Below are 27987 nucleotides of genomic sequence, written 5' to 3'. Positions count from 1 at the left end.
GCCTCCATTTCCCACGGCCCTCTTCTCCCTTTGCCCACGAAGGACATGGCTCCCGCTCAGCTTCGCCCGCCCGCCCTGTGACGTCAGCCTCCGGCTCTCCAGCCCCCCCTCGCCCCGCCCTCCCAGCTGCCCCCCCCCCCCGCCCCAGCCAACCTCCCCGGCGCTCTGCTGCGTCGCGCTCGCCTTCCCCGCAAAGATGGAAGTCGTCAACCAGGTGAGCCTCCAAGTCAGACCCGGCGAGCGGCTCCCCGACGCCCCCCCGGACCCCCCCGGCCGGGCTGCGGGCAGGAGCCCCTTGACGGGGGGGCGGGGGGGTAAGCCAGTCTCCCCCCCCGCCGCGATTTGCAGCAGATGCGCGGAGCTCAGGGCGGGGGGGCTGCGGAGCAATTGCTGCAGTGAGGGCGGGGGGGGCGGAGGCTGCTGGGATGAAAATGCCCTCGAAATAGCGGGACCCCCCCCCGCTTCTTCCTCCGCAATGGCTTCGGGGAGGGGGCTGCAGTAACGTCGGCGCGGCGAGGCGACAAGATGCTGCCGGCGGTCATTGCAGCAGATCGGAAAGCGGGGGGGGGGGGTCAGGAAAATGGCTGGGCGATGCAGTAGAGCTACGCCCGGGGGGACGGCGCTTGGGGAGCCGAAGGACGCGGGGGGGCGGGATGCTCTCCGTTGCAGTAAACAGGGGCGGGGAGGGCGATCGCTGCCCCCGCACGCAAGACCCGCCGCCGGCAGAAAGCGGGGGGGGGGGGACGCGGAGGGGGCTCTGCGGGCCGCAGCAAGTGCACCCTGCGGGGGGGCGGGAGGCAGGCTGGGGTGGGCAAGGGCTGGGGGGCACGTGGAGTTGTTTTGCAACAGAAGGGGGGAGTGCAGGTTAGGGGGGGGCGGGCGGCCTTTCTCGGCGGGAGGCGTCGGGCAGAAGGGCCCCCTCTCCGGCTGCTGCAGCAGCAGATGGTGTTGGAGAAGCATCAATATGGCTGCAGAAGAACCTCAAGGCGCAGCGGGGGGGGGGGGCTCTCTTCTCTTATTTTTCCAGGATCTGTGGCAGGACGAGGTGGGAGGCGGCTGTCGGGCAATAAAGAAGGTTGGAGGGCGCAATCCGGCCGACCCGTGCTGCGAGCCCGGGGGCTGGCAAGGAGGAGATGCCGCGGAGGGGCGTCTTCGCACGACTCTTCCCCAGAGCAACTGCAGTCAGATGCATGGGGGGGGAGGGATTTTGCATAGGATGGGGGTGTCGCTTTTGGAGCTGCGGGGGTTGCTGCTCACTCGCTTGGGCAGCTGGCCTGGGGGAGTTGAGCACAGGAAGGTGGCCTTCATGTTTGGGGAGGGAATTTCTGGACGGAGCACCCAGAAATTAGGTTGGACTTTTGGCTTTACAGTGGGGCTACTAGTCAAGGAGTCAGAGGGGTGGGGGGTGTCTGGTGGTGGCCATTTGCAGAACTGCTTGGTAAGGAGAGAGTCCAGAAATGGGGAGTTGAGATGTCAGTTTGCGTTGTGTTGGGAGAGGCTGCGATCCTGAAGAGGGTGTGGGCAGTTTCTTTGCATTAAGACTCTCACAGCTCAGTCTTGTGCACATTTACCCAGAAGTAAGTTCCACTGCATTTTGGAGGGTTTACTCCCATATATGTGTGCTTAGGATCACAGCCCCACTCTCTCTTTTCTCACTTAGAAATTTCACACAGCAGAGGAAAAAGAGAACATATTTCCATAAACCTCAAAAGGTGTTTGGTCAGTGAATCATAGCTGTTTTGGGGTTTGGGCAGCATCTGGTAGATAGAATGTAGCTAAATTTGGTACTGTTGGGCTTGTTTTGTCTTTTAAACATGTGTTAATGTTTGTGTGCTTTAAGGTGTTGTGATTTCAGATCTGGAACTGCTTGATGTGTCTTTGCTTGCCAAGCTGGCCCAGCTAGAGAGGCCAAAGTATGCAGCCCTTGAATGGGTGTCCAGGAGCATCCGACTCCACTATGTTAACGTCTTGGGATGGGGAACTGTTAGCTGTGCTTCTGACTAGAACCACTTTCTCAGTGGAGCGTGATAGATGTAAAGCAGAGGTGCTAATTGAGGTTACTGGTGATGGTGCCCAGGATGGGTTGTTTTGAATGTCTTTTTAGGGTTAGGGATGATTTTGTGCAGGTGCAGCGTTGTGCTGGGTCATGAGCTGGGGGTTAATTGCTCATGGGCAAGAGAGTTTTTTGCTCTGTTTTGCAAGGAGGAAATATAGACCGGTGGTTGGAGGACAGTTTGGGTCTTGGGCGATGTGCGTAGGCAGTGTTGTCGCATTGCCTCTGAGTGTGCAAATCAGGGATGTGTGTGTCATAACTAGAATGGAGCTCGCCAACTGTAAGCATGAGAGATGATGCATGGTGGGGCTATGGGATGCACAGACTTTGAAGTTAGTGGTGATGTTTTTGTGGGTAAAGGCTGAGAAGGGGTTTATATGTGGGTGGTGCTACTCTTGTAGTTTATTTTACTTTCACCTCCCTCCACTGGAGTGTGCGGATCATAGAACGTTATGGAGAATGGCTGTTTTGGATGGATATTGTTTCAGCCCATCCCAGAGCAGATAAACTCTCAAGGTGGCTTAAGTAAATCACTGGCCCTTCAGCTCTGATCTGTGATATGGGGACAATAACACTGGCCTACCTTACATAGTTGTTGTAAGCATTACTTTTATAAAATGCGTGAGCACATGGAAATGCTAAGTATTATTTCAGTAGATGGTGAATTGCTTCCTTCAGAAGGGCAGAGTGTTTTGTGTTGTGCAAGGTAGGAGAGGCTGATCTCTCCTACAAGTTGGTTTTTTTATGGGTGTACTGCAGGACTAATTGCACCCAGAGAAACGTCAGGGCAGAGGATGCGTCTTGCCTTGCTTTTTGTGGTCTTTGAGAGGAAATAGTTCTCTGTGGCAGCCTTCCCCAACCTGGTGCCCTCCAACTGTTTTGGCTATGATGGCATAGTGCTTGGTATGTGGTTGCCTCAATTACGGTGGTATTAGAATCAAATTACTTGTTCCTTGAGGGCGTGTGTGGACAAAGTTCAGGAGATAGCCAGAGGAAAATCTGGCCAAGTCAGGGGCTAACCCTGAAGCATACCAGTGCAAGTAGATGCGGTGGGAAAGAGAACGGCATTTCCTTGTGCTCTGGCATTTGTCACCGTGTTCCGTTGCGCCAGCAGCTGTTTAGTCATGCTGGCCACATGACCCGGAAAGCTGTCTGTGGACAAGCGCAGGCTCCCTCAGCCTGAAAGTGAGATGAGCACTGCACCCCATAGTCAAATTTTACTGGACTTGACCATCCAGGGATCCTTTACCTTTTACCTTTTTACCTAAACCAGGAGGAAGCTGGTGGATCATTGGGTGGAATCTGACAGATAGAATCAAAGCCAATCAATCCAGAGATTGAGCTCGGATATTACTGGCCTTTTAAACACCAGTACTGGTGGTTACCTGACAAAACTCAGCTTCAGTGGTCAGGCTAATAAAAGGCTAACAGGTTAGCAACCAAAGTTATTTTGGTAAGAAAATATTGTTGTCTTTGAGTCCAAAAGAGGTTATGTGTGATATGGATAAGATGTGATACATTAGGGAAGTGCTGTGTTATATATGGGTGGTGAGAATGACTGAATATTCAAGACTTCTGTATTCCACAGGCTTTTAAATTGGGTTCTTGATTTTATAGTCATAGCACATTTTTTGTTCCATTGTATTCCATATCCTGTACGCTGCTTAGAGGCAACTATAATTAAGTGATATAGAAATTGTCAAAATAAATAAACATAAGGTGCAAAGGTTTGGTTTTAGAGCACATAAGAGGAGCTCACCTTCTTATCTCTCCTCATGAGTCACTGGTTAGAAGGGGTCAGGCCAGAGCAGAGACTCACACAGAGACATGAAAGGGAGTTTCATCTGAGAGCCGGTAAATGTGCTGCATCTCTGTGATTTGGGAAAGGTTAAATGCTTCAGTTCAAACTGTGCCGAAGTGGGATAAAACCATTTGCCCCCAGCGCCGCAACCCCAGAGTCGGTCACGACTGGACCTAATGGTCAGGGGTCCCTTTACCTTTACCTTACTGGTGGAGGTTAGTTGGAAAGCCAGTGCAGTTAAGAGGCAGCCTCTTTGGTATTTTGGGCTCAAAGCAGACTCAGGGCTATTTTGTTTTTATCACCTCCCCTTCCTTGATGCTGCTGATTATGCAGTGAAGGCCAGGACTTCTGGGATATGGGTAGTGCCATGATTCAGGCATGATTCCAACTTAGCTGAATTCCTGCCGTTCTGTGCCCGATTCCCGGTGGGGTTCCAGGAACAAATTCCTCTTTGTATGCCGCTTCTGTGAAATATTTAATCCAGTTAATTATTGTTTGGAGAATGTTTGTGATAGATCAGTCTTCACCAGCCTGGTGTGCTCCAGACACTTTGAATTGCCTCCACAGTTGCACTCAGATCCTTTTTGGGATTCTCCCAGCATAGCCAGATAGCCTGTGACCCTGGAGGGCTCATTGACGTAGACGGGACTTGCCCTGATCACTATAAGGCAGCAGCAGCATCCTATACAGCTCAGTGGGAGAGCATTTGCACCCAGGCCCCAGCACTTCCAGATGAGGCTGGGAATCCTCTGCCAGAAATTCTGGTGCTCAGAGTAGACAGTGATGACATCGGTGGGACACCACAGAAGGCAGCTTCCTAGGTCCCTAGGCAGTTCCTACAAGGCAGCAGCTTCTAAACCAAACTTGTCCTTTCTCTCTTCACAGCTGGTGGCCGTCGGGCAGTTCCGGATCTTCAAGGAGCCTCTAGGCTTTGTGAAGTTGCTAGAATGGGTGAGTCCAAGTCCTCTACTTAGTCACCTTCTGTGTAGGCCAAAGACGGGCTGGGAAAGAGGCTGTCCATTCTGCTCCTCCCATTCTTTGCTGGATTCATCATCATTATCATAATTTTATTTGTATGCCACCTTTCCTTAGTTAAAACCTTGCTCAAGGTTGCTTACATCATGAAAAGATTTTCATAATTACAAACACAACAAAAGGAGCTATAAACAATAAATGAAACACAACCAAAAGTGCACAACAAATTGCACAATTTCCACATCAGTCATAATATCTAAAAATAAAGGTATGAAAAATTAATATCCATAACAGCAAATTCTCCCACTTTTTACTATCTGTCAGTCTTTAGGTTGGTTGTCCCAGCAGGATTGAGCTGCTTAATGCAGAGTGCTTTGAAGCATGGAACAAGGAACCCATCTTGCTTTACCCCCCACCCCACCCTGCTCTGTCCCAGCAGTAAGAGCAACAGAAGGAACTTGTGGTGCCTTAACATCATGTGGGGACAGAAGGAGAGAGAGCAGTAGCTTCCTCTCCACATTTCAGAGGTAAACTACTTTGCTGGCAGGCTGCTACAGGTCCAGCTATCCTTAATGGCACAGGAGCAGGCCAGGCTCTTATTTACCTGCTCAGCTGGCATTCCCACATGCCACAGTCACTGTGGCAATCTGGCAGGAGGCATGGAAACAGCAGAGGGCTGCATCCTGGAAATGATGGTGGTTTTGATGTAAGGAAAGGGTGCATCTGTTAAAGTGGTGTCACAAGAGGCACACACCTCAGGCTCAGATAGGAAAGTGTCAAAGAACAACACTGTGCTGGGGGAGGAAGGGAAACCCAAGCAGCTCATTTCACATGGTGGAGAACAGATTATAAGACTTGAGGGGGGGAAACATTTACCTTGTTCCTTGGCCTTTTGATCTCAAGTAGAATTAATGTTGGAACCAGCCACAAGATAAAATGATGTTCTGCCACTTCCTCTGCAGCAGCCAGGTTCTATAATAAAGCCTCTGCATTGCCATTAAGCAGAACATTCCATACCGGGGGGGGGGGGGGGGACCTCAGGCCTAGTGGCCAGGCCTGTCAGTCTGGGCCCTAGGACTTTCCCAAGGCCGCTGCCCCTGAGGACACCCCCTCCACTGGCCCTCCACTCTGCTCCTCCTGTTCTCGTGCCTCCCTGGAATGTGTCTGTGGACTGTAATGATGCCTTTTGCTTGCCTGGATAGAGAGATGTAAGAAAACTGTGATGGACTGTACAAAAGAGTCACATTCATTGCCCCTCTCACCACAGACGTGTACCCCCTCAGCCCGCCCCAGCTGGCCTATGGGGGAATGTGCCACCAAGCTGAAAAAAAGCTTTCAATTTCTCTTCTATATGATACAATGAATGTCCAAAATTTGACTGCTGATATTCACATGTGTCAAGAGTCCCAGACAGATTTTGCAGGTGTCCAAATGCTCAAGATTAAAATGTGATTGTTGGAACCCATTGAAATATGTGCTTTAAAAAGAAAAGAAAAAAGACACACTTCCACCTGGTTTGGAACATCGTTGTCACCTGAACTCCCCATTCAGTTGTCCTCTCCTCTCCATTGTCCAAGCAGAGATCTGAGATGCCCCTGTGGCCTCCCCCACGGGTCAGGGACTGGCTGTCTGCCGTGGAGAGCCTGCTGTGCTCAAGTAGGCTCCCAGCACAATTTATTAAAACCCTGATCTTTCTGGGTTCTAGACCATGCAGCGAAACTAACTGAGTTCAGCCCCCAACATATAGGGGACTGTGGGAATGGAGATGTGCAGGAGTGGGCAAAGGACACATCCTGCCCTGCTCTATGCCAAGGGAATCACAGGGCTGTGGGAAACCCAGCACATAGTTTAGTGCAATCTCCAGTCCAAATTTCTGAAACAAAAATGTCTCCTTCATGCAGGAAGGGAAGCGCTACACAGCTTTTACCTAACCGACTTTAATATTTGGGAAGGACATCTGGGGCTGCTCCTTGAAATCATGCTTGCTTTGCTGCAGGAAAAAGAGCTTTCCTAGGCAAGGTCGGTTCACTTAAATGCAATGCATTCAAGCAGGCAAATGAGATCATTTCTTTATCTACATGCATATCAGAGGTGGGGCATCTTTGGTGTCCAGGTGTCATTGAACTCCCCAGTCAACACGTCCCCTGGGATGTGGGAGTGGGAGTCCAGCAGCAACTGGAGGTCTATATTTGCAACAAGCGGGCTTGACAGGTCCTTATCCCTGCAACACTGACTTCTGAGCCAGTATTTGATTCATCAATCTATACATCTGTCATTTGGGTCGCAAAGCTGGGAGAAAGATGGGCTCACCTTGCAGCTTGAGAGGTTGTTGTGAGCTCTGCTTTCACCCGGCCTCTGTCTTCAACCTGAGAGAGAGCTTGCAGACTCCCATCTCTTATGGAGGCTGCCCACCGGCACCTTCAGAATGTCAAGTATTCCTAAAGCTTTTCATAACCAGTGGCACATCTAGACTGACTTCTTGGCTGTGTGGATTTGAACAAATCCAGATTCTGGAGAAATACTTGATCTTTTCCCCAATAAAAGATGGAGAGGGCTTTTTAAAAAAATTCATTCTTACACACATGTCCTGGAGCATTTGCAGACAACAAGCACAATAACTATTTTAAACAATATCAGTATTTGAAGAAATAGTCTCTTATCCACTGTGTATGTGTAGAGAGAGAGAGAGAGAGAAAGAGATGATGCTAACATGCCTTCTTAGGATTACTGAAAACAGATTTATTCATTTACTTATTTTTGCTGTTGGCACATACCTGTCATGTTGTTTTCCAAACAATGGTAATTACAACTGAACAATGAAGCATGCAGTACCTCTTGTGCAGTTCCTGTTCATTTGTACAAAACGAATTTCTGGTAGGTTTTGCCCTCTGCTCAGCATTTATTTATTACATTTATATGCCTCATTGTGTCTGAGGAGCTCAAGGCGCTGCTTGTGGTTCTCCACACTCACCGCCCCCCCCCCATTTAATCACTGCAACAACTATGTAAGGGAGTTAGCGGAGAGTGGCTGGCCAAGGCTACCCAGTGAGATTCATGGCTGAGGGGGGATTTGAAGCTGCATTTTCCCAACTGTGGCCTGACAAGGGGGGCTTCATAAGCAGAATGATCATCAGTAACCAACAGCAAAGTATCATTAATGTAGAAACAAATGCCTGAAAGAACAGCCTTTCAAAAAGCTGGTGGGAGCTGGAGTGTCTTGGTGTATGAGATGGAAAATCCAGGTGCTCCTCCCTAATTGACCGAGGACACAATCCTCTGGGAAGTAACCTTGTCTGCCTGAAAGGAAGGGGAGCTGTGCAAGAGCATAGCAATAGGTCTTGTGCAGGATAATTTCCTGATGGATGGCACCTGTGAAGGGTCCATTCTGTCTGTGTCTCTCTGCCATTCCAACTCCACTTGCTGGGGCCTCACACCACTGCTGCCCTGGTCCAGTTTCCTGGGTATTTTGTTGTGCTGGTGTTAATCTGCACATAGCAGCTCTTTTGCCTCGTCAAATCAGCTTGTTTGCCATGCAGAGGAGACCAGAGAATCAAGCTTCAAGCATGCTGTGGATTAACTAATCTGCCTTAAAATAGACCCAAGCAGTATCTATTAGCAGTAATTCTGATCCAGGAGCCCTAACCATGAGAACAAAACTGGTGGTAGACTAATTTCATTAAGGTGAAAATACATATGTAATTTTATCTGGAATGTCTTCTTAGCTACAACAAAAGGGGTTCAAACCCCTCGTGTAGTACAGTATTTGCAACTGTGGTGCAAGAACCAGCCATTTTAGATCCCAAGGAGCAGAATCAGGAGTAATATCAGATATTTCCCCCACTGTGCTTAGAGTAATCTTAGAGCTCAACACAACTGCAATTCATAGCCACATCTGATACAGATCTGATAAAGCTAAAGCATTACCTTGGTTTACAGAGTCATGGTCACAGTTTGTTAACTAGGTAAGCCACTGAAAATGGAGACAATAGAAATTGCTTTGAAAGGCTTAGTCAGAACAACCCACAAAATAATGAAATAATGCTACAAGCCACAAAGAATGGCCATGGTCAAGACAGGTGGATCCTGTAGCCTCTCTGGGTCTCTTTGCAATGCTGCTCTCACCAGCCTTAGCCAGATGGCCAGTAATGGGGGGGGGGGCGGGGAGTTCCCCAGGCCTCTCCCTCACAGATAAAGGCAAGATATAATGTTTAGGTTGTTATATTATTAATTGATTGATTAAAGTTTTATACCACCGTATACCTGTAGATCTCAGGGTGGTTCACAACACAAAATTACAACATGAAAAAGAGAAAAGACATAATAAAAATAAGAACAGAAACAAAGAATCCCCCCTTCTGACAACACATTTAAAGGGACATTGGCTGTCACTGAGCCAAAAGCCTAGGTGCAGAGGAACGTTTTCTCTTGGGGCCTAAATATGTATAATGAAAGTGCCAGCCAAACCTCACTGGGGAGAACATTCCACAAACGGAGCCACTGCAGAAAAGGCCTCTCCTTGTGTTGCTATTCTGCTGACCTCATGTGCAGGCGGCACACGAGAAAGGGCTTCAGAGGATGACCTCAGGGTTTATATGGAGAGAGGCCATCCTTGAGGTTGTTCAAATTAAAAAAAACATGCACAAAGAATCAAGAGTACAAAAGTCCAGAAAAAAGATCCCTCAGTTTCCCTAATTTTCAGGGAACAAAGGAGGAAGCAAGGAACATCAGAAGAGCCTCCTGGATTAGGCCAATGGCCCACCTAGTCCAGCCTCTGGCCAAGCAGATGCCTGTGCCAAGCCCCAGAACAGGACCTGAGCACAAGGGCCTTCTGCCTTCCTGCCCTTCCCAGCATTCAGAGGCCTTAAGCTCTGACAGTGGAAGTGGAAGATGGCCGCTGTGCCTAGTAGCCCTTGATCACCTTGTCCTCCATGAATTTGTCTATAAGAAGAACATAAGATGAGCCGTGGAAGGAGCTTGCACCCACCAAATATGCACCAAGCACAACCAAAGGAGACAAAGGACCTCCATAGCGCTATTGTGTGATGAGAAGAGTATAGGGCCACAGGTTTCCGCTTCCTCTTCCAAATGATGTTGTTGGCATCATTAAACCTTAAGTAACTACTTCAGCTCACACAATGTACCCTAAAAACACATGCCCATTCTGAACATTTTGCCCCAGCCCCTTCAAATGCACGCACAAAGGAGAGAGAGAGAAAGGACACAGTTGGGGAACTGCTGTAAAGCAGGGAACCGTGGACCAAACTGAGCTCTAACCCTACCACAAATTCAGAACATCAGCTTTCTGGGTGACGCTTAAGCCTTCCTAGAATTGTAGAGTTGGAAGGGAGCCTGAGGATCATCTAGTCCAACCCTCTGCAATGCAGGAATCACGATGGAAGCATCCCTGACAGATGACCAACCTCTGCTTGAAAACCTCCAAGGAAGGTCCGCTGTCTCCTGAGGAATTCTGCTCTGCTGTCAAACAGCTCTTACTGTTAGAAAGTTCTTCCTGATATTAAAGTTACTGGTTCGAGTCCTATCCTTCAGAGGAGGAGAAAACAAGCTTGCTGCATGTGACAGCCCTTGACATATTTGAAGATGGCAATCATACCTCCTTTCAGTCTCCTCTTTTCCGGGCTAAACACACCCAACTCCTTCAATCGTTCCTCATAAGGCTTGGCTTCTAGACCCTTAATCAGCGTTCCAGCTTGTCAACAACCTTGATCATACGTTGCAGCTTGTCAACCACCTTTCTAGATTGTGGTGCCCAGAACTGGACACAGTATTCCAGGTATGGTCTGAACACAATGATACTATTCCCTTGATTGGGACACTAAAGTTCTGTGGATACAGCCTAGAATATCATTCGCTTTTTGGGCTGCTGCGTCACACTGTTGGCTCATGTTCAGCTTGTGGTCCACCAAGACCCCTGGATCCTTTTTACATGTACTGCTACTAAGCCAGGTGTCCCCTATCTTATATTATTACAGCTGGTTCTTCCTGCCTAAGTGCAGAACCTGACATTTGTCCCTACTGAAACTCTTGTTGTTAGCTTGTGCCCAGTTCTCCAATCTGTTAAGGTCAATTTGAATTCTGATTCTGTCCTCTGCGGCATCAGCTACGTTTGGTGTCATCTGCAAATCTGAGGAGCAGATTTCCTTCATCGAAGTTGTTTATAAAGACACTGAACAACAATGGGCCCAGGACAGAACCACTGGTCACTTTCCCCCAAGATGACAAGGAACCATTAAGGAATACTCTTTGGGTTTGATCAGTCAACCAGCTACAAATCCACCTACAGTTACCTCTTTCAACCCACATTTTACCAGCTTCTTTGCAATGATATATACCTGTATAAGTAAACCCTCAAACATCCTTTGGGATCCTGCCACTGTCAGCATTTCTCCTGATGCTTGTTTACAAATAAGTACAACTATGCTGGACTTAGGTAGAAAGCAGGAGGATAAGGTGGTGGTGGTGGTTGGGAAACTCAGCTAACACCACTTCTTGTCATTCCTGCAGTAGAAAGAGAAAGAGAAGTGTATAGCACTCTGAGCATTAACCACAACAGTGTTTGGAGACCTTCTGGGCTTTTGATACCCCACTATTTCGGGCCTTTTGGCCCCATCTGCACTATGCATTTAAGGCAATATCAGGCCACTTTAAGCAGTAGTGGCTTCCCCCAAAGAGTCAAGGGAATTGTAGTTTAGGCTGCTGAGAGTTGTTAAGAGTTGCCTATTCCTCCCACAGAATTACAACTCCCAGAGTTCACTGGGAAGAAAAATTGATAGTTAAGTCACTCTAAAATTGTAGCTCTGTGAGGGAAAGAGTGTATTCTAACAGTGCTCAGCATCCTTCATAAACTACAACCCCCAGGATTCTATTGGGGAAGCCACAGCTATTTAAAGTGGCACGGTACTGCCTCTATCTCATTAGGGTCTGGAACAATTCTAGACCTCCCTCGCTGGCAAAATCTGCAGCTGCCCATGTTTTCCCTGCCAATTAGTGCTTTGGCACTTCACCCAGAAGGACTTGAGCAATGGCAATGGGGAGCCCTCCTTAGTGCTGCCACCTGGAGCACCCCTAGACACCTTCCCTGGTTTGTTCTTTCGCAGATGCATGCAATTCTTGCCACAGAGGCTTTAGATAAATCCTAAATCCCTTTATCTTTCAGGTCCACTGGCAATTCTTAATCCATCTTTTCTTGTGTGCCGTGCAGTAAGTTGTCTAGAGAGGCACATCTGCATTAAGATTTTGATAGGGTTTGTCAGTACCTTTAATGCCCTTGCAATTCCTGAAGAGGAATTGAGGAGAAAGCGCAGCTTCTGCAGTGGCCTCAAGCACCTTCCCAGTGGTTTTTACCAGAGAAGCAGATCAAGGCTGCAGAAGGGTGTCCTCCAGTGTAATGCTTGTCCTACTATTTAGGATTGATGTATGTCACACTTGCTGCACAAAGGTTTCCAACAGTCCTGCAAACTTATGAGAAGCTCAACATGCACATAATCATGTAAATGGGCCCAGGATGTTGGGCCACTCCAGTCAGCTGTAGTACACAGTCCTCACCATGTTGTAACGAGTACAGGAGTGCAATGCTCAGATTGCACACTGTTTCACTGGCACCTTTATAAATGTTGTCACCCCAAGAAACAAGCTCAGGCTGCTTGTGCAGTTCAGCCAATCCTTCCACTGCACCTAACCTGGAAGCCGGCTTCATATCCAGATGCACCAAAAGCCCCCTAACACTGAGCGTGAATGAGTGCACATGAAACACAGGTGTGCTAATGTTACTCCTTCCAACCATGGCTGAAGCATTACAACTCTGCTCATCCTCCTCTGGAGCCGTCCTGCCCAGTCTCCCCCTCTTTTACTGATTTATCCTATACAGTATATGCTAAAAGGAAAGTCTTCAAAGATGGATCCTTATGTAGCCAATATAGCACCATCCACACAAGAGGTAGGTATTTGTAGGTTTCAGGGAACCGCAGGATTTCCCCAAAACAAAATGTTAGGTGGAAAAAGCCCTAAGGGGGCAGTAGAAACCCAAAACAGCTCAATGGGACCCAAACATGTTGCACAGGCACAGAATGCCAGCTGACTCTGGAAGGCGAGGTGGGGAGGGGATAGAAATTGGAGTATCCTGAAAGGAGAAGGGAGAAATTGGAGTATCCTGAACAGCAACAGTCAATATGTTGCCAGTCCCATTTGTTCACTGTAATTGCTTCTTTATAAACCACTTAATTAGAATGATGTTTAAGCTCCTCGCTATAAAATTCACAATGACATACTTTAAAAAGAAAGAAAGAAACCGGTTTCATCAAAGCAAAGCATGCACTTAAAACCCTGGGTATCTCCTTCCTCCCTGAAGCTGAGCGCAGGAATGGCGACACAAACTCTCCGGGTGGCAGACGGCAAAGTGGGTCAGGTGCTGGGTTAATATCTGGTCCCTGCTCAGCCACCGGAAGGAGGAGATTAAAGGGAGGGGGAAGAAGACTCCCCTCCCCTCCTCTTTATATCTCTCATTTTATACTGAGCTCACGCTCAACTCTAAAAATACCTATGATTGCACAGTGAGTTTCTCAGCTGATCCGGGATGACCGTGAACCAAAAGCCTCCCCGCCCCCAGGCTGGGATTACTGCTCAGAGCCCCAGAAGGTTGCAGCAGCAGCAGCAGCCGCAGCTGGAAAAGAACCATCTGTCTGTTTGCCCCCCCCCCCCCGGCACCTCCTGCTGGCCTAAGAAAAGCCAGTAGCCCAAGAAAGTCTTGCATTCCTCTCCACAGGGGCTGGTCCTGAGGCCTCCACAGGAGAGGAGGCAACTGGTGCTCAACTCTGCGACATTATGATTCCAGCAAGAGGGCCTTTCATGAGAAAGGAGTTTTGGCTGTGAGAAGGGAACGTCCTCTCAAATGGTGTGTGCATACATTGTGTGTCAAGAGCCAAGGCACATAAAATGGCACAAGGTGGTCTGCCTTACCACTCAACTCAAATAAACGTCAGAGAAGAATGATTACGGTAAAAGGTAAAGGTACCCCTGCCCGTACGGGCCAGTCTTGACAGACTCTAGGGTTGTGCGCCCATCTCACTCAAGAGGCCGGGGGCCAGCGCTGTCCGGAGACACTTCCGGGTCACGTGGCCAGCGTGACATCGCTGCTCTGGCGAGCCAGCGCAGCACACGGAACGCCGTTTACCTTCCCGCTGGTAAGCGGTCCCTATTTATCTACTTGCACCCGGGAGTGCTTTCGAACTGCTAGGTTGGCAGGCGCTGGGACCAAACAACGGGAGCGCACCCCGCCGCGGGGATTCAAACCGCCGACCTTTCGATCGGCAAGCCCTAGGTGCTGAGGTTTTACCCACAGCGCCACCCGCGTCCCTATGATTACGGTATCCTTAATTTTTTTTTTTTTTAATGATTACAGTATCCTTCATTAAAAAAAACCTGGAGGCTTTTCTCCTGGGGATACCAGGCACAGACATACCTAGAAAAGCGAGGGAAATATTATTGTATGCCACGGTAGCTGCAAGAATATTAATCGCTATGAATTGGAAAGGAGAGAAAATTCCAACTAAACTGGAGTGGCAAAGTAAACTGCTAGAGTGCGCCGAGTTGGCAAAAATGACAGAAACTGAGAGGTCATACTGATCAAACATTTATTAAAAAATGGGACATGTACAAAAAATACCTTAAGGAGTATTGTAATAATATGACATCAGTGACAGACCTCAAATGACTTATGTGGTATGATGGATAATTATAAGACAATATATTACTGATGAAAATTAACAAAAGAAAATGAAAACAAACAGTGCGCTAGATAGATTAAGTGGTAGATGCACAATGGGGTGATGGAAAGTCATTAGAAATGCAAGAAGACCTTATTGTGATATGATGTAACAAATATTACCATTTTCTTTTCTTTTTTATGGATAAATCTTTTGTTCGTTGTTTCCTTTTAATTTCAATAAAGCATTAATACAAACAAAAACAAATAAACGTCAGAGAAACTTGGATGTGCTCCAGATATTAAGTGCCGCCTCATTCCTTTTTAAGGCCTAGTTCACACAGAGATGGTTAATCTGAAACTGGGCTGTACATCAAAGGCAGGAAACTTGGCCCTACAGATCATTCTTGAGTATTTTATTTACATATTTATTTATTGCATTTATATCCCACCTTCCTCCAAGGAGCTCAAGGTGGCATACAGAGTTCTGCTCCTCCCTGTTTTATCCTCACCAAAACGCTGTGAGGCAGGTCAGGTGAAGGGTGAGTGACTGGCTCAAGGCCGCCCAGTGAGCTTTGTGGCCGAGTGGAGATTTGAACCCTGGTCTCCGAGATCCTAGTCCAACACTCTAACCAACAACATCTTTCCCATCCCTGCTGTACAGTGTCAGGACACACGACACCATGGCATGCACAAAAATCCCTTCCACATAGAAAACCAGCATGTCAGCAGAAGCGGGTTCTAATGGGGTGTGTAAAGTTAGGAAAATAAAGCTTAGACAAGATTGGGTCTCTCTGAATACCGTCAAACCTCAGTTGTCGAACGTAATTCATTCTGGAAGCCTGTTCAGCTTCCAAAATGTTCGACTACTGAGGCGCAGCTTTCGACTGGTTGCAAGAGCTTCCTGCACTCAAGCAGAAGCTGTGTCGGACGTTCAGCTTCCAAAAAATGTTCAAAAACTGGAGCATTTGCTTCCAGGTTTTTGGCTTTTGGGAGCTGAAATGTTCCAAATGGAGGTGTTTGGGAGCCAAGGTTTGGGACTGCCTCTCTGTCACCTGGACCATCTCTGTTTCCAAGTGCTTAGAATATGCCTACATCAAAGGCATATAAGTGGTTCAGTATTTATTCCCTTTAAAGAGGGTGAAGCAACTGTGTTCCTGTGATGGCAGAGTGAGGCAGCGTTGGGATTCTCTAACAGACTTTTCAGCACCCTCAGTGAGCTATAATTCCCAGGAGACTGGGAGAAGTTGTGAAAGATAAGTTGTGGTTATAAATCATATATGTAGCAGCAGCTGACACATATTTTCTCCCACTACCACCACCCTTAACAGCTTTAATAGCTAGAAATGAAAACTCATATTCATCTGTTCACATCAGAACCAAAGTTTAATCTTTTCCCTAAATAACAGGGGGATGCAGCTGGGGGGGGGGTCAGTTTGGAGTGGAAAAAATGGCTGAACAGAGAGAAGATTCATTCTTGTTCCAAGGGGTTTCTACCCGCTCTTAAACCACCTCGTTGATGTTATAATATGCACATTTGTGCACTGACGCCCGCTGCCATATTTCCCATAGCCACTGCTTTGTTGTTGGAAGCTTCCAGTAACTAGCAATGATCTTAAGTGCTGCAAGCTACAATTTTACAATCTTGTTTCCTTTGTAGAACAGCCTACACTTTCTCCAATAAAATAACAAGTGTTTCCAAAGGGAGTTCTCTTTGCATTTTTAAACTCTTTTATAACTCCTTCCCAGAAGTGCAGATTACTTATACATGACCACCAAGTAGGTTTGAAATCTATGCCATTTCTTACCACACGTCAACTTTTTGCTTGTGCAGGGCCATACTTTTTTTTAACCATTGCTGATGTGTAGTACAATGGGTACAATCATTTGTGAAACCAGTGGGTTTCTGTGTGAACATTTCTAGGCCTCTTTCCTGCAGCTCCTCTTCCTGTCTCACGCACCACTAGTTGTCTTCCTACATGGAATAATACCATGCGTATGTAAGTTGTCACATGTGGTGATGCTAAATGGTGGTAAACCATGGTATTAAGTCACAGGCATTTATGCTCGTATAGAATTGTCACATCAAACTATGCTGGGAAGTCAAGCAGGATCCTTTGTTGATCGGGATCCACGCAGAAGATCAACGGGTTGTGGTGAAATGGCCCAGGATCCTCTGAGCACTAACCTTTGCTGCCTCTCTCTCCCCCCCCCCTCTCCAGTTCTTTTCCATCTTTGCATTTGCAACATGTGGCAGCTACAGTGGAGAATTCCGCATGAGTGTTGAATGTGCGAACAAGACTGAGAGTGATCTTGATATAAAGGTGGAGTTTGCCTACCCCTTCCGGTGAGTTGAATCCTCAGCAGCGATTATTCAGAGGCAGATCCATACAGTTTTATTTATTCATGTATTTGAAAATTTATAACCCACTCTTTCATAAAATATAACAAGGCAGCTTACAGCTTATAAAATACAATTTCTTGTATTTTTTTATTTCCATTTATAACCACTTACTGTCCAAAAGATCTCAGAGTGGTTTACAGTAGATAAATCCATAAGCTTATATATACTGTAGCCAATAAGCACCATGAAACCATGTCAGATGAGTCACATTACAAAATATATAAGCAATGTCCATATACATAAAGGTAATATAAAAACAGAACAAATCAGAGCACGCCACAATATCAAATTTCCATCTATACAATGTGCAAACAAATGCCATCCATTTCGCACAACCATTCCCTGTCTCAAGCATCACCTCCATCAACCACTCATGCATAATCCACTCACACCCAACAACATCACAACCCACACACAACAGGTCATTGCCAAGCATACATACATGCTCCTAATCTCTGAAGCACTAATGGACTCATGCCCAACCCCCACTGAACGATGTAATACTCCTCTCCCATCTCTCACCTGAGGGCCTGTACCAGAGCAGGTATAGCGCTGCTTCCATCCACTCACTCCCAACTACATAAGCATAAGTTGCATGGTACTGCACAACCTCAAAATCTGGTAAACACACACTGGTAGCAGACACAAACATCAAGCTCACACTCAGTAAGCGCACACAGATCCTTGCATAACATGGGGGGGGGGAGCAGCCCCCGCTATAGTGTGAGAAGGGCAGCTAATCCACCATCAAGGGCAAGGAATTTCTCCAACCACAGTGGAAGGGATGACTGCAACACCAAGCCCCAGCTGTTGGGAGAGGGGCTGTTCTCTCCACCTCCTGCCTTGAGTTTATTTGTTGTTCATTTAACACTTATCTGTGCAAAATGCAAACACAATCAACAACTTTCCCCAAAAGCAATTCTTGGTGCAATGCCTTAGCATTGTTTAAAGAACCTCATATAAGAAGGCTGGGAAAGACCTTGGCTTGAGATGCTGTCAGTCAGACTAATGAGTGATTTGGTATAAGACAGGGGTCTACAACTCCGGAGCCGCATGTGGCTCTTTTACACCTTTGCCGTGGATCCGGGGCGGATACTAGCGAGGGGAGGAGGCACATTGTGTGCCCCGACACTCCCCACTGTGGCGGGCGCTGTACTGGCTGTGACGTCGCATGGGGGTGGTGCGTGCGTTAGTCACGCACCGTCCCGACGTCACCTTCCCGCCCGCCCGCTACATTCAAAGGGGGCATGTACGCTGGTCACACACACACAAAAAGGAAACTTGTTAATTTAACGTTTATTTCTATGAGGAGGAGTAATTCTGAGGGGTCAAACAAATAAATAATAAAAAAGTGGCAAAAAAGTTATTTTTATAATGACGAGTTTTGCGGCTCCCAGTTTTTTTTCCTTCGGAAATGGGTCCAAGTGGCTCTTTTTGTCTTAAAGGTTGCAGACCTTTGTCTTAAAGGTTGCAGATAAGATAGATTCAAGCACTCCTCCCCTAAGTCATTCATAATTGCACAATCCTCTAACTCAAAATTCAGCTTCTCTTGGCACCAGATGTGTGTTGCTTTGGTGCAGAATTCAAAGAGCAACAGCCCAGGGTATGTACAGCTCTGATGGAAGGTGGTGGACTCTCCTTCCTTGGAGGTTTTTAAGCAGAGGTGGGATGGCCATTTGTCATGGATGCTTTAGTGGAGATCCCTGCGTTGCAGGGGGCTGGACTAGATGGCACTTGGGGTCCCTTCCAGCTCTCCAGTTCTGTGATGCTATGATGACTCTCACTCTTTTTCTCCATCCCAGGCTCCACCAGGTGTATTTTGAAGCTCCTACTTGTAAAGGGAACAAGGACAAAGTTTTCTTGATTGGAGATTGCTCCTCCTCTGCTGAATTCTTTGTCACCATTGCTGTCTTCGCCTTCCTCTACTCCCTTGCCGTTATTGTAGTCTACGTATTTATGCAGGACAAGTACAGGGAGAACAACAAGGGACCCATGATTGTGAGTGCCCAAACTCCAGGGTGTGGAGTGCCCAAACTCCAGCATAGACATGTGGCTGAATGCAGGGACAGGATGACCCAGGGACCCTTTAGGCAACTGCCCCAAACCCTGACACTTCCTAACAACCAGAAGCCGACGTCACAGCAGCTGAAGGGTGCTGTGAGTAGTGGCACATTAGGAAAGCCTGTTGCCAGAGCCACCTCTGCCGTTAGACCAATGGCCATTAGCAGTGTCTAACTCAGTACCGTCAAAGAGTAGTGGCAACATTATGAGATAGTTATATTCTGGGCAAGGTGCTTGTTTTCCTGCCTCATATGCTGCAACATCAGAGCCATAAAGCTTGGTCTAGGGATGGAGGGAATAAGGCAGGGTTTCTAAAGTATTTGGACTACAGGAAGAAAGTTGAGTGAAGAACTGAAGTTCTGAATATTGATGTGCAGCTGGACTTTAGGGTGATGGTGACCCACCATGCTGGGTGCAGCCAGCAGTGATGCATGAGGGGCTCAGCAGGGGCTTGACAAACCATTTGTGTTTGTTGTGCTAGCTACCTGGGGCTTTAGAAACAGTGGCTTGACTGTGACCAGCTGGTTAGTTTACTGCACACCAGAAATTCTCTGTGTGTTTCCACCAATTCTGAACAGACCAGAAGGTCCTGGGAGCAAGTGTGAAGCAGGAGGCCCAAAGCAGCTAAGGAGCTTTGCAGCAGGAACTGGGTCTGGGTTAGGGGATCTGGACAAGTGTGTGTGGGGGGGGGAGCTCCATATTTAGCCCAAGCTGAGTGAGACACATCCAAATGGACAAGTATCACCAGCGCAGTGGTTTCACAGTGGGCCCCGGTGACTCCACCTCTTCCTGGATTTTCTTTGGACACTGGGTAGTGTCTTTGGTCCAGGGTCTGAGTACCATTGGGTCCTAACAATCCACTGGTAGCCACTTGCTTCTCCTACAAGGACCTGCCTCATCTTTTGGCAACCATAGTTGTAACCTCTTGCCCTTCCTCACCCCCCACTGCAGGATTTCATCGTCACGGCTGTTTTCACCTTCATGTGGTTGGTGAGCTCCTGTGCTTGGGCCAAGGGCCTTTCAGATGTCAAGGAGGCCACTGACCCTGACAATGTGATTGAAGGCATGGCTGTGTGCCGGAGTGAAGGCAACAAGTGCAATGAGCTGCGGGAGCCAGTCACCTCCGGCCTCAACACCTCTGTGGTTAGTCCTCCAAGCACTTATCTGCTTGTTTGCTTGCTTGCTTGCTTGCTTGCTTGCTTGCTTGCTTGCTTGCTTCAATGTTTTATATACCCCTTAACTACTATAATCTCTAAGCAGTCTGCAAAGATACAACCCAAAAACAAAAACAAGTTAAAACTGTACAATGGAACCTCGGTTAGAATCCCAGATGGAATTTTAAAAAGTCTTCAGTAGGTGCCAGAAGTTCAGTGGGGAGGTGATCTGTCTGACTTCAGGGGTTTATGGAAGGGAGTTCCATAAGATTGGTCCCACAATACTGAAGGCATGGCTCCAGGTTGATCTAAGTCATGGGGGGTTATTAACAGTGATTCCCCTGAGGATCTCAGTGACTGAGCCTAAGGGCAGCCAGGGCAGACTCCTGAGCCCTGGAATCAAGGAGGATGGGATGCTGCTGAGCCATAGGATGGGCAACCTGTGTATATTTGTACTCTGGCCTCTAAGAAGGCATCTTATAGCCTGTGCGTTCAGTACCAGTTCCAGATTTTGGAGAGCCCTAGGGCAAAACACTCTCTTTCAGTGAGTCAGACGCCACACTAATGTTCTTGCTGTTGCTACTCGCTGCTTGCTTGCTTGCCAGGCAGATTGGTGCCCCTGCTGCTCCTCCCCTTCACCCCCCCGTTGTCTGGGCCAGAGCAAAAGGAGGGAGAGCAGGTGAGGCGGTGGCAGGGGTGGAGAGAAGGAGCAGGTCCAGCGGCCTCATGCCAGTTGTTCAGTATGGGCCAGTGCTCAGCCATGCCAGTTCTGGGTGCTTTTGAGCATTCAGCTGCTGTAAAGGTGTCTTATGTGTTTTGTGGTGGTGGTGTGTGTGTGTGTGGTATTCATGTGTATATATGTAGTTCCGTATTTTGTAGGGTGGTAGATCATTCATACTGTTATGTTTCCTCAAAGTACCGTATTTTTCGCCCTATAAGGCGCACTGGCCCATAGGACGCACCTAGTTTTCAGGGGGGGGAATCAAGGGGGGGAATGATCCACCCCCCCGCAGCTCTGGGAGCAGCGGACAATTCCCCCACCTCATAGAAAAGCCCGCAGAAGCCGCACACCCTTTAAAGTGCGTGGCTCCTGCAGGCTTTTCGAACCAGCTTGTGGGGTTGGCGATGGGGGGAAGCGCTACTTCCCCCCACCGCCAGCCTCAAAGCGGGGTCGGGGAGCAGCGCGAAGGCGTCACGCGCCTTCCCGCTGCCCCCCGATCCTCTGGGGCTGGCGATGGGGGGAAGCGCTGCTTTCCCCCACCACCAGCCTCAAAGAGCAGACTCTCCTGGCTTCAGTGAAAGCAACGCGAAGCCTCCGGAGCGCAGGCTTCCTAGGCTTCGCGTTGCTATCGCTGAAGCCAAGTAGCCTGCATTCGCCCCAGAGGACGCACACACATTTCCCCTTCATTTTTGGAGGGGGAAAAGTGCGTCCTATAGGGCGAAAAATACAGTAAATCTGCGTAGGACACCACATCTTTAATTTGGTTTTAAAATTAATCCATTTGAAACTTTAATTGAATAATCATTGGGGCCCATTTTAATCACTGGCAACAACTTTTTATCAGTGGGACTGAGAGTTCTTTAATTTGGGTGAGTTTTGCTGGTGTTCATGTTAGTGTAAGAGAATAACAATAATCTATGCATGCAGGAATATGTGGGTATGTATGTTTGCCAATGATTGATTGATGTTCTTTATCCACCTGTCAATAAATATACTAAATATGATACTAAAATATGATATATAAAGAATTATAAATATACTAAATATGATACTAAAATATGATATATAAAGAATTATAAACAACAATAAAAATAAATTACAGCAAGAAATAAGAGGAAAAGATGTTTGCTTTCTGGACAGAATTGCTTTTGTTCATTTATATACATATTGCATATTTACTCAAATGTAGATCCCACTGAGTTCAATGTGGCACAGGACCCCAAGCAGACTTGAAGAACTACAGCCTTAAAAGAGAAGCTTGGAACATCCTCTAATCTTATTTCATAATCTGCAAAGATGATGGCACAGCTGCTAGCTTTCAGAAGAGTAGCTGTCTTAGGGGGAACTGACAGATGTCAGTGCTCTGCAGTCCATAGTTTCCCAGGGTTGCCAGAACAGATCTCTCCCTCTCCAAACTGGCTGATGTATCAGTGGGGTGGAGGGGAGGTAATATTTGGCTGCTGTCTCCAGAGCAGTGACTAAGGGGGAAAGGGAAGACCCTCATCTTACATCCTTATCAGAATGTTTCAAGAAGCAATGGCTGAGTCTCCGTTGCCCCAGTAAGGCTAGGAGTCTTCCTTCCCTTGCCGCTTGGCCATTTACTGTCTTCTGCCTCACCTCATCGGTCATGTTGACCAAAATAAAGCCAAAGTGATTCTTCAGATGAGATATAATCTGGTGTAGGTGCTTATAAAAATCAACCTTCAGTTTGCAGCGGCAAAAATGATTGAATGATGGAAGGCCTGAGATTTAATTTTTGAGAATGTGGCTGTTGGTGGGAGCCATTCCAAGGGAGCAGCACTGCAGCAGCCCTTTAGCTGATCTACTTGTGGCTAAGCACCTATGAATAAATGAGCTGCAATGTTTATGAAGTATTAGAGCAAATGGTAATCTTCAAACTGTTGCAGGGAAACCTTTGGGGGTTTCCAAGGAGAAGGTCCTAATAAAGGACAGTCTTCCCTGGTGGGTACTTGCCCACTCGCACCCCTCTTGCCCTGCAAACAGGCAGCATCAGCTGAGTATTGGACGTGATCCAAGGGCAGGGGGAGGCACACACAGTTAACGTGGTTGTCTTCCTAAAACAAAACTATGCTCTAAGAAGCTCTAGGGTTCTCTTCAGTGAGAAGACTGGAAAGACAGCAAACAGGTAAAGCACCTGGTTTCAGGTTCAATCCCCAGCATCTCCAGATTAGGTTGGGAAAGACTCCTGACTGAAACTCTGCTGCCAGTCAGTGTAGGAAATACTAGATGGGCTAAGATCCTAAGGGCTCAACTAACCCGATCTTTATCACTGAATCGGAGCAAACGTCAGTTGGGTTTTCTGCAGATTGACCTTTGCTCCAATTCAGTGGTAAAGAACAGATTTCCTTGGGGAAAGTGGCAGGGCAAATAGGAAACTGCTCAGACCTGTGCTTTCCAGGCACGGAAGAAGTGGAAATGGGGACAAGCCCTAACTCTTTAGTAAAGCAAACTTGTGTAGGTTGCAGCGTGTATGCACGCAGGGTGCCCATGAGAGTTTCTTTGTTCTGCAAATGGGCTTCAAAATTTCCCCTGTTTTGCAGCATTAACATGCACACCCACCCAGGGAGGCCCAAGACATTTTGCTGCTCGAGGCAAATCAGAAAATGGCAGTCCTCCCGGGAATGGTACTTTGCTAAGAGTGCTTCAACAGGTGGCAGCAGGAGCAGCATTGGTGGCAGCAGTTAAACCCCTCACCCGGCTTTGGGTGGGGACGATGCTGGGGACCAGCGCAACTGAGCTAGTGGCTGAGGGTGGCAGGAGTGGCAGTGGCTGGGCCCACGCACCCCTCCCCCTCTGCCTCCTCTGCCCTGTGGGGTCACCAAGAGAGGCGCTGGGCCCAGGCAGGCAGCTAATGGCATTGCATCCACAGCTGAAGGAGGAGTAGCAAAGGCACACGATATGTCCCTCTCTTCCTTTTCCAAATCTGCCACTCCTCCCACCTGTCTCCAGCCCAGCCCTGTGTGCATGTACACACACACACACTCTTCCAGAAGAGGCTTCTCAAATAGCAGGGAACTGGGATTGGTGAGGAAGGCTCTGCAATTAACTGTCCTTTCTCCACCCCGTCTTCATTTGTCCCCAGGTTTTTGGCTTCCTGAACTTGGTGCTTTGGCTGGGGAACCTGTGGTTCGTGTTCAAAGAGACGGGCTGGAGCACCCCCTTCGTCAAGTACCCACCTGCCCAGGAGAAGCCGCCAGCACCTGAGGCCTTTGGCGACGCCTACAACCAAGCGCCAGGCTATGGGCAGCAAGACACGTATGGGCAGCAGGGTGGCTACCAGCCTGATTACAGCCAGCAGGGCTATGGGCAGCAGGGAGAGTATGGGCAGCAAGGTGTCCAAGGCGGGCCCACTTCCTTCGCAAACCAGATGTAGGCGGGTGAGTTGTGCTACTGGCTGGCTGGACAGGGAGGCGGGGGGGGGAATTCTCTTCTCTCGCCCTTGAATAAGGCTGTGCAAGCAACATGTTAAAAATATTACTCTGCAGGAAAAGCTGAGTCCTGCAGTCGAGACCCATGTTCTGCAAATTAAGCACATTTGTGTCATTTATTATGGTTTTGCTGGTCATGGAGGAGGAACAAGGAGCTATGCAGGGCCCTGAAGCGTCACTCCTTGACCACTGGAACCTGATCACCACACACCAATTTTATGAAAGGGACAGTTTGCAAGTCAACCTGTAGTTCTCATACACAGTCCTGACACCCTTTAAGACATGAACAACCCTCAGAATGTGGCACCCCAAAAGCCGTTGTGCAGAAGAGTGCACAAGCACAGGTGCCAGCTGAATAGGAATTGGGTGTGGGTGTGTGATTATAGGGTGAGGAAACCCAAAAGGTAATGTGCATCAGGTAAATACATCTGTGCCCCTTCTGCGATGTGAACAACTCCATGCAAATCTGGCTAGAAACACAACCAGATGAAATGACCTCACTGCGTTTCAAGCTACTAATGTGAGCACACCCAGATTCGAATGCTTCCCCACATCCAAAGCATGCAAAAAATAATAATAGCAGGCTGCTAGCTGTTATGCTTTGTGAAGTAACATGGCATTTAGCAACAAATGTGGTCTTATTTGGCAGCTCACTGATATTTGGGACATGCACCTTTTATCCAGTTGTATATTATAGCAGCGTAGACCCTAATACACAGTTGTGCCTGAGGCTGAAAGGTGTGGAATCTGGAGGAGAATAACATCCTACACATCTGGACTGTGAGCATCTAATTCAGGTGAAGGGAACCTTTGGTCTTACAATGTTGCTGAACTACATCTCCCATCAGCCCCAGCAAGCGCAGCCAGGGATGATGGGAGTTGTAGTTTAGAAACATCTAGAGGGCCAAACATTCCCCTCACCTGATCTGGATTGCTGACATAATGACCGTGATCCCTGATATGAGAGCCTTTTGGCTACTGTTGAATGGTCTGTTGGTCTGTGTGTGTCTGTAGGTCTCTAGGCACATTTGCCCCAGATATCAGGTTCAGATTTGAACTCCATCATGGACTACAGAAGCAGCTGGCTGCTGCTAGGACTCCTTCCCCTCCGTTGGTCTTCATGGCCAGAAGCCCCCTCTGCCTTAGCGTGTCTCCTTCCCTGAGGAGTCGTCCTCAGCTCTTGGTGCACAGAAGGCAGCTTCCTAAGCCTGGCCAGGGACCTCCGAGAGTCGAGGCTTTCTCAAACTGCTCTACAACACACTCTCAGCTGAATCAATAAGCAAAGAGTCCTTTGTCAGGATGTAAATGAAAGCAAGGCTTTGTCCTTTGCATGCAGCCGTAAAGAATGATGTCAAGATTCCTTTGTGCAAATTTATATATGCCTTTGGGTCAAAAAGTTAATAGCAGCTCTCCTACCCACCCCAAATGAAATTGGGACTGTGGTACTTAGGGAGTGAGGGATTAAATTCCTTTCCAAATTAAGCTTCCCCCTCCCTCACTCGCTACACACCCAAGCTGCAATTTGCACCATGCCTTAGATGTTTTGCTCTGCTGACAAACAACAACTGAGAGAAATGAATTCTTTTAATAAGTAAAATATCATACATGTGTTGTATGAGTTGGTGGGGGAGTGATTTTAATTGGTAAAATTGTGTATGCCATGGTCCCAGCCAGAAAGAAAAACCCTCATAATCAGAAATAAGAGAAAATTGGCTGCGTGTCAGTTTTCTTTGTTAACAAATACTGATTTGCACCAGATATTGAGCTAAGACACTCTTCAGAAGAGCTGTGGTAGGGGAAAAAGTTTGCCGGCTCAGCACTCATGCAAGTAGTCTGATGAAGTTTGGGCAACTGAGTCTGATACTGCTCTCTAGCAATGGGACTTTATTTTATTTATTTTAAAACAGCTGGGCTTCTTGTCAATGGAAGCTAGCCCATATCTGAAATCCACTTAGTAGAGTTTCATGTCTTAAAATGCATTTTGTATCCAACTTCCCAGCGTGGAAATAAAACTTCTCCCCTTAACCATTCAGACTCAGGAAGCCTATAAATTTCCGGCCAGGGCTGCCACCATTTGAGGGGAACTTTCACCAGGGGCCTTCCAGGCTCTTGCCCTAAGCAAGCTGGCCAGGGAGCGCTGCAAGAGGGGCAGCCCAGCGCTGAAAAGAGAAGTACTGAGCAAAGCAGCTGCAGCAGACGCCGCCATCTTACCTGCCCCAGAATTCACCTGGGGCCCTACCCAGGGCTGGCAAGATAAGGCTGCTGCTTCAGGCAGCAGGATCCACGGGGGGGGGGGGAGGGAGGCCCAGAAACAGGGGAAATAGGCTACATCAACATAAAATTAAGTCACTAGCAGTGGTGTGTCCTCCTGGGCCTCTGCGTTTGCCCTGTCATGCCAGGCCTGCGAGGAAGACAATCATTGCTTGGCGCCCATCGGCCTCTTGGCTCTGTGTGGTGGTCTTCCAAGGCCAGGGGGGTAGGGGTGACAATGCCGTGGTTGGGGACAACCCCTCCCCTGAGCCGCTGAGCCAGGAAGAGCCCTTCCCTCCACCCACACTGGAGAAACACTTCAGAGATACGTTTCAGTTCTGTTTAGTTGCTCCTGGGGGTGTTTTGTGTGCAAGTGTTGCTTCTGTCACAGGAAAGCTTCCTATTTTCTGTGTTCATCTACTTTCTCTCCTCTCTCTCTTTCTCTCTCTTTCCCCACAGGTCCCTACCCCCAGTAGGAGGCGTTGTGTGGAGGAAGCTACCATCCTGTCCCTGCCCCCCATGTCCCCTTGAGCAGGGGAAAGGGGGGGCTGGTGGGTGCTTGCACTGGGAGGGGGCTGGTGGGGTGTCATCCCTCCCCCTCCCAAATGAATGTAGATGTTTGTGCTGTTTATATATATATATTATATATATATGAGAAACTACAACTAGAGATAGACCGCCCCCTCTCCCATTGCCTCGTGCGCACACACTCTGCCCGATCTCATTTCCCACCCCTGGGACAGCTCTGTGGCTTCACACGGCTCCCTTTTTACCCCCGCCATCTCGGCTCCAGACCCCCAACTCCCCAGCTACTACTCGCTCTCCCGTCTCCTCTCTAACCTACCCCCGCCATTCCCTTGGAACCCCACCCACCCAATGTTGTGGAAAGCATGGCATGACTCTCACCACTCTTGGCAAATGCTCCTCCATCTCCCCTCCGCATGCCCCCCGGGAACACCAGCCGGTCGTGGGGGAGGGGTCTGAGATTGGAGGAGATTCAGTTGCCATCTTCAGTGTCGGAATGCCCGGCAGATTTGGGGTTTATTAAGGGGTTTGGGGTTCAATATTATATTCAGCGCTTTAATTAAGGTTTTTAACACTCACTTCTCCATTCCCAGCCCCTCCTCCCAAAAGTTTAAGGGTCAGGATAGAGGGCAACCAAAATATTGGGGGAAATTGTCTCCTGCTTCTCCTCCCTGTTGGTCTGTATTAGGGATGTGGGGTGTTAAAAGGAGGGTGATCCCAACGGGGGACCCACAGCATTGCTGTGTTTGTTACGGTTTGGAGGTTGTGTGTGTGCGTACGTAATCTCTGCAGAAGGATTTATTCTGGAGGGGAGACGAAGGGCAAAATGTGGGGTGGGGTATCATTCCCACTGAGTTGTATTTCTGGGGGCTACAT

The 27987-nt window shown here is 48.1% G+C and overlaps 2 protein-coding genes across 2 annotated transcripts in view; both read left to right on the top strand.

The window, feature by feature from the left end:
- EMD (emerin) overlaps positions 1-27987 on the top strand; it is a 90632-nt gene that overhangs the window by 29250 nt on the left and 33395 nt on the right. The window lies entirely within an intron of this gene.
- SYP (synaptophysin) lies at positions 118-27381 on the top strand. Its single transcript, XM_083421268.1, has 7 exons — positions 118-214; positions 4740-4805; positions 16770-16894; positions 18754-18949; positions 19964-20155; positions 23991-24285; positions 27046-27381. The coding sequence occupies exons 1-6, from the start codon at positions 197-199 to the stop codon at positions 24279-24281; spliced, it is 888 nt and encodes a 295-aa protein (XP_083277394.1). The 5' UTR covers positions 118-196; the 3' UTR covers positions 24282-24285; positions 27046-27381.

Source organism: Podarcis tiliguerta (genome assembly GCF_965153285.1).
Source record: "Podarcis tiliguerta genome assembly, chromosome: 17".
Classification (NCBI taxonomy): domain Eukaryota; kingdom Metazoa; phylum Chordata; class Lepidosauria; order Squamata; family Lacertidae; genus Podarcis; species Podarcis tiliguerta.
Note: the sequence above shows the minus strand (reverse complement) of the source record. Positions and strands in the feature narration are given on the sequence as shown.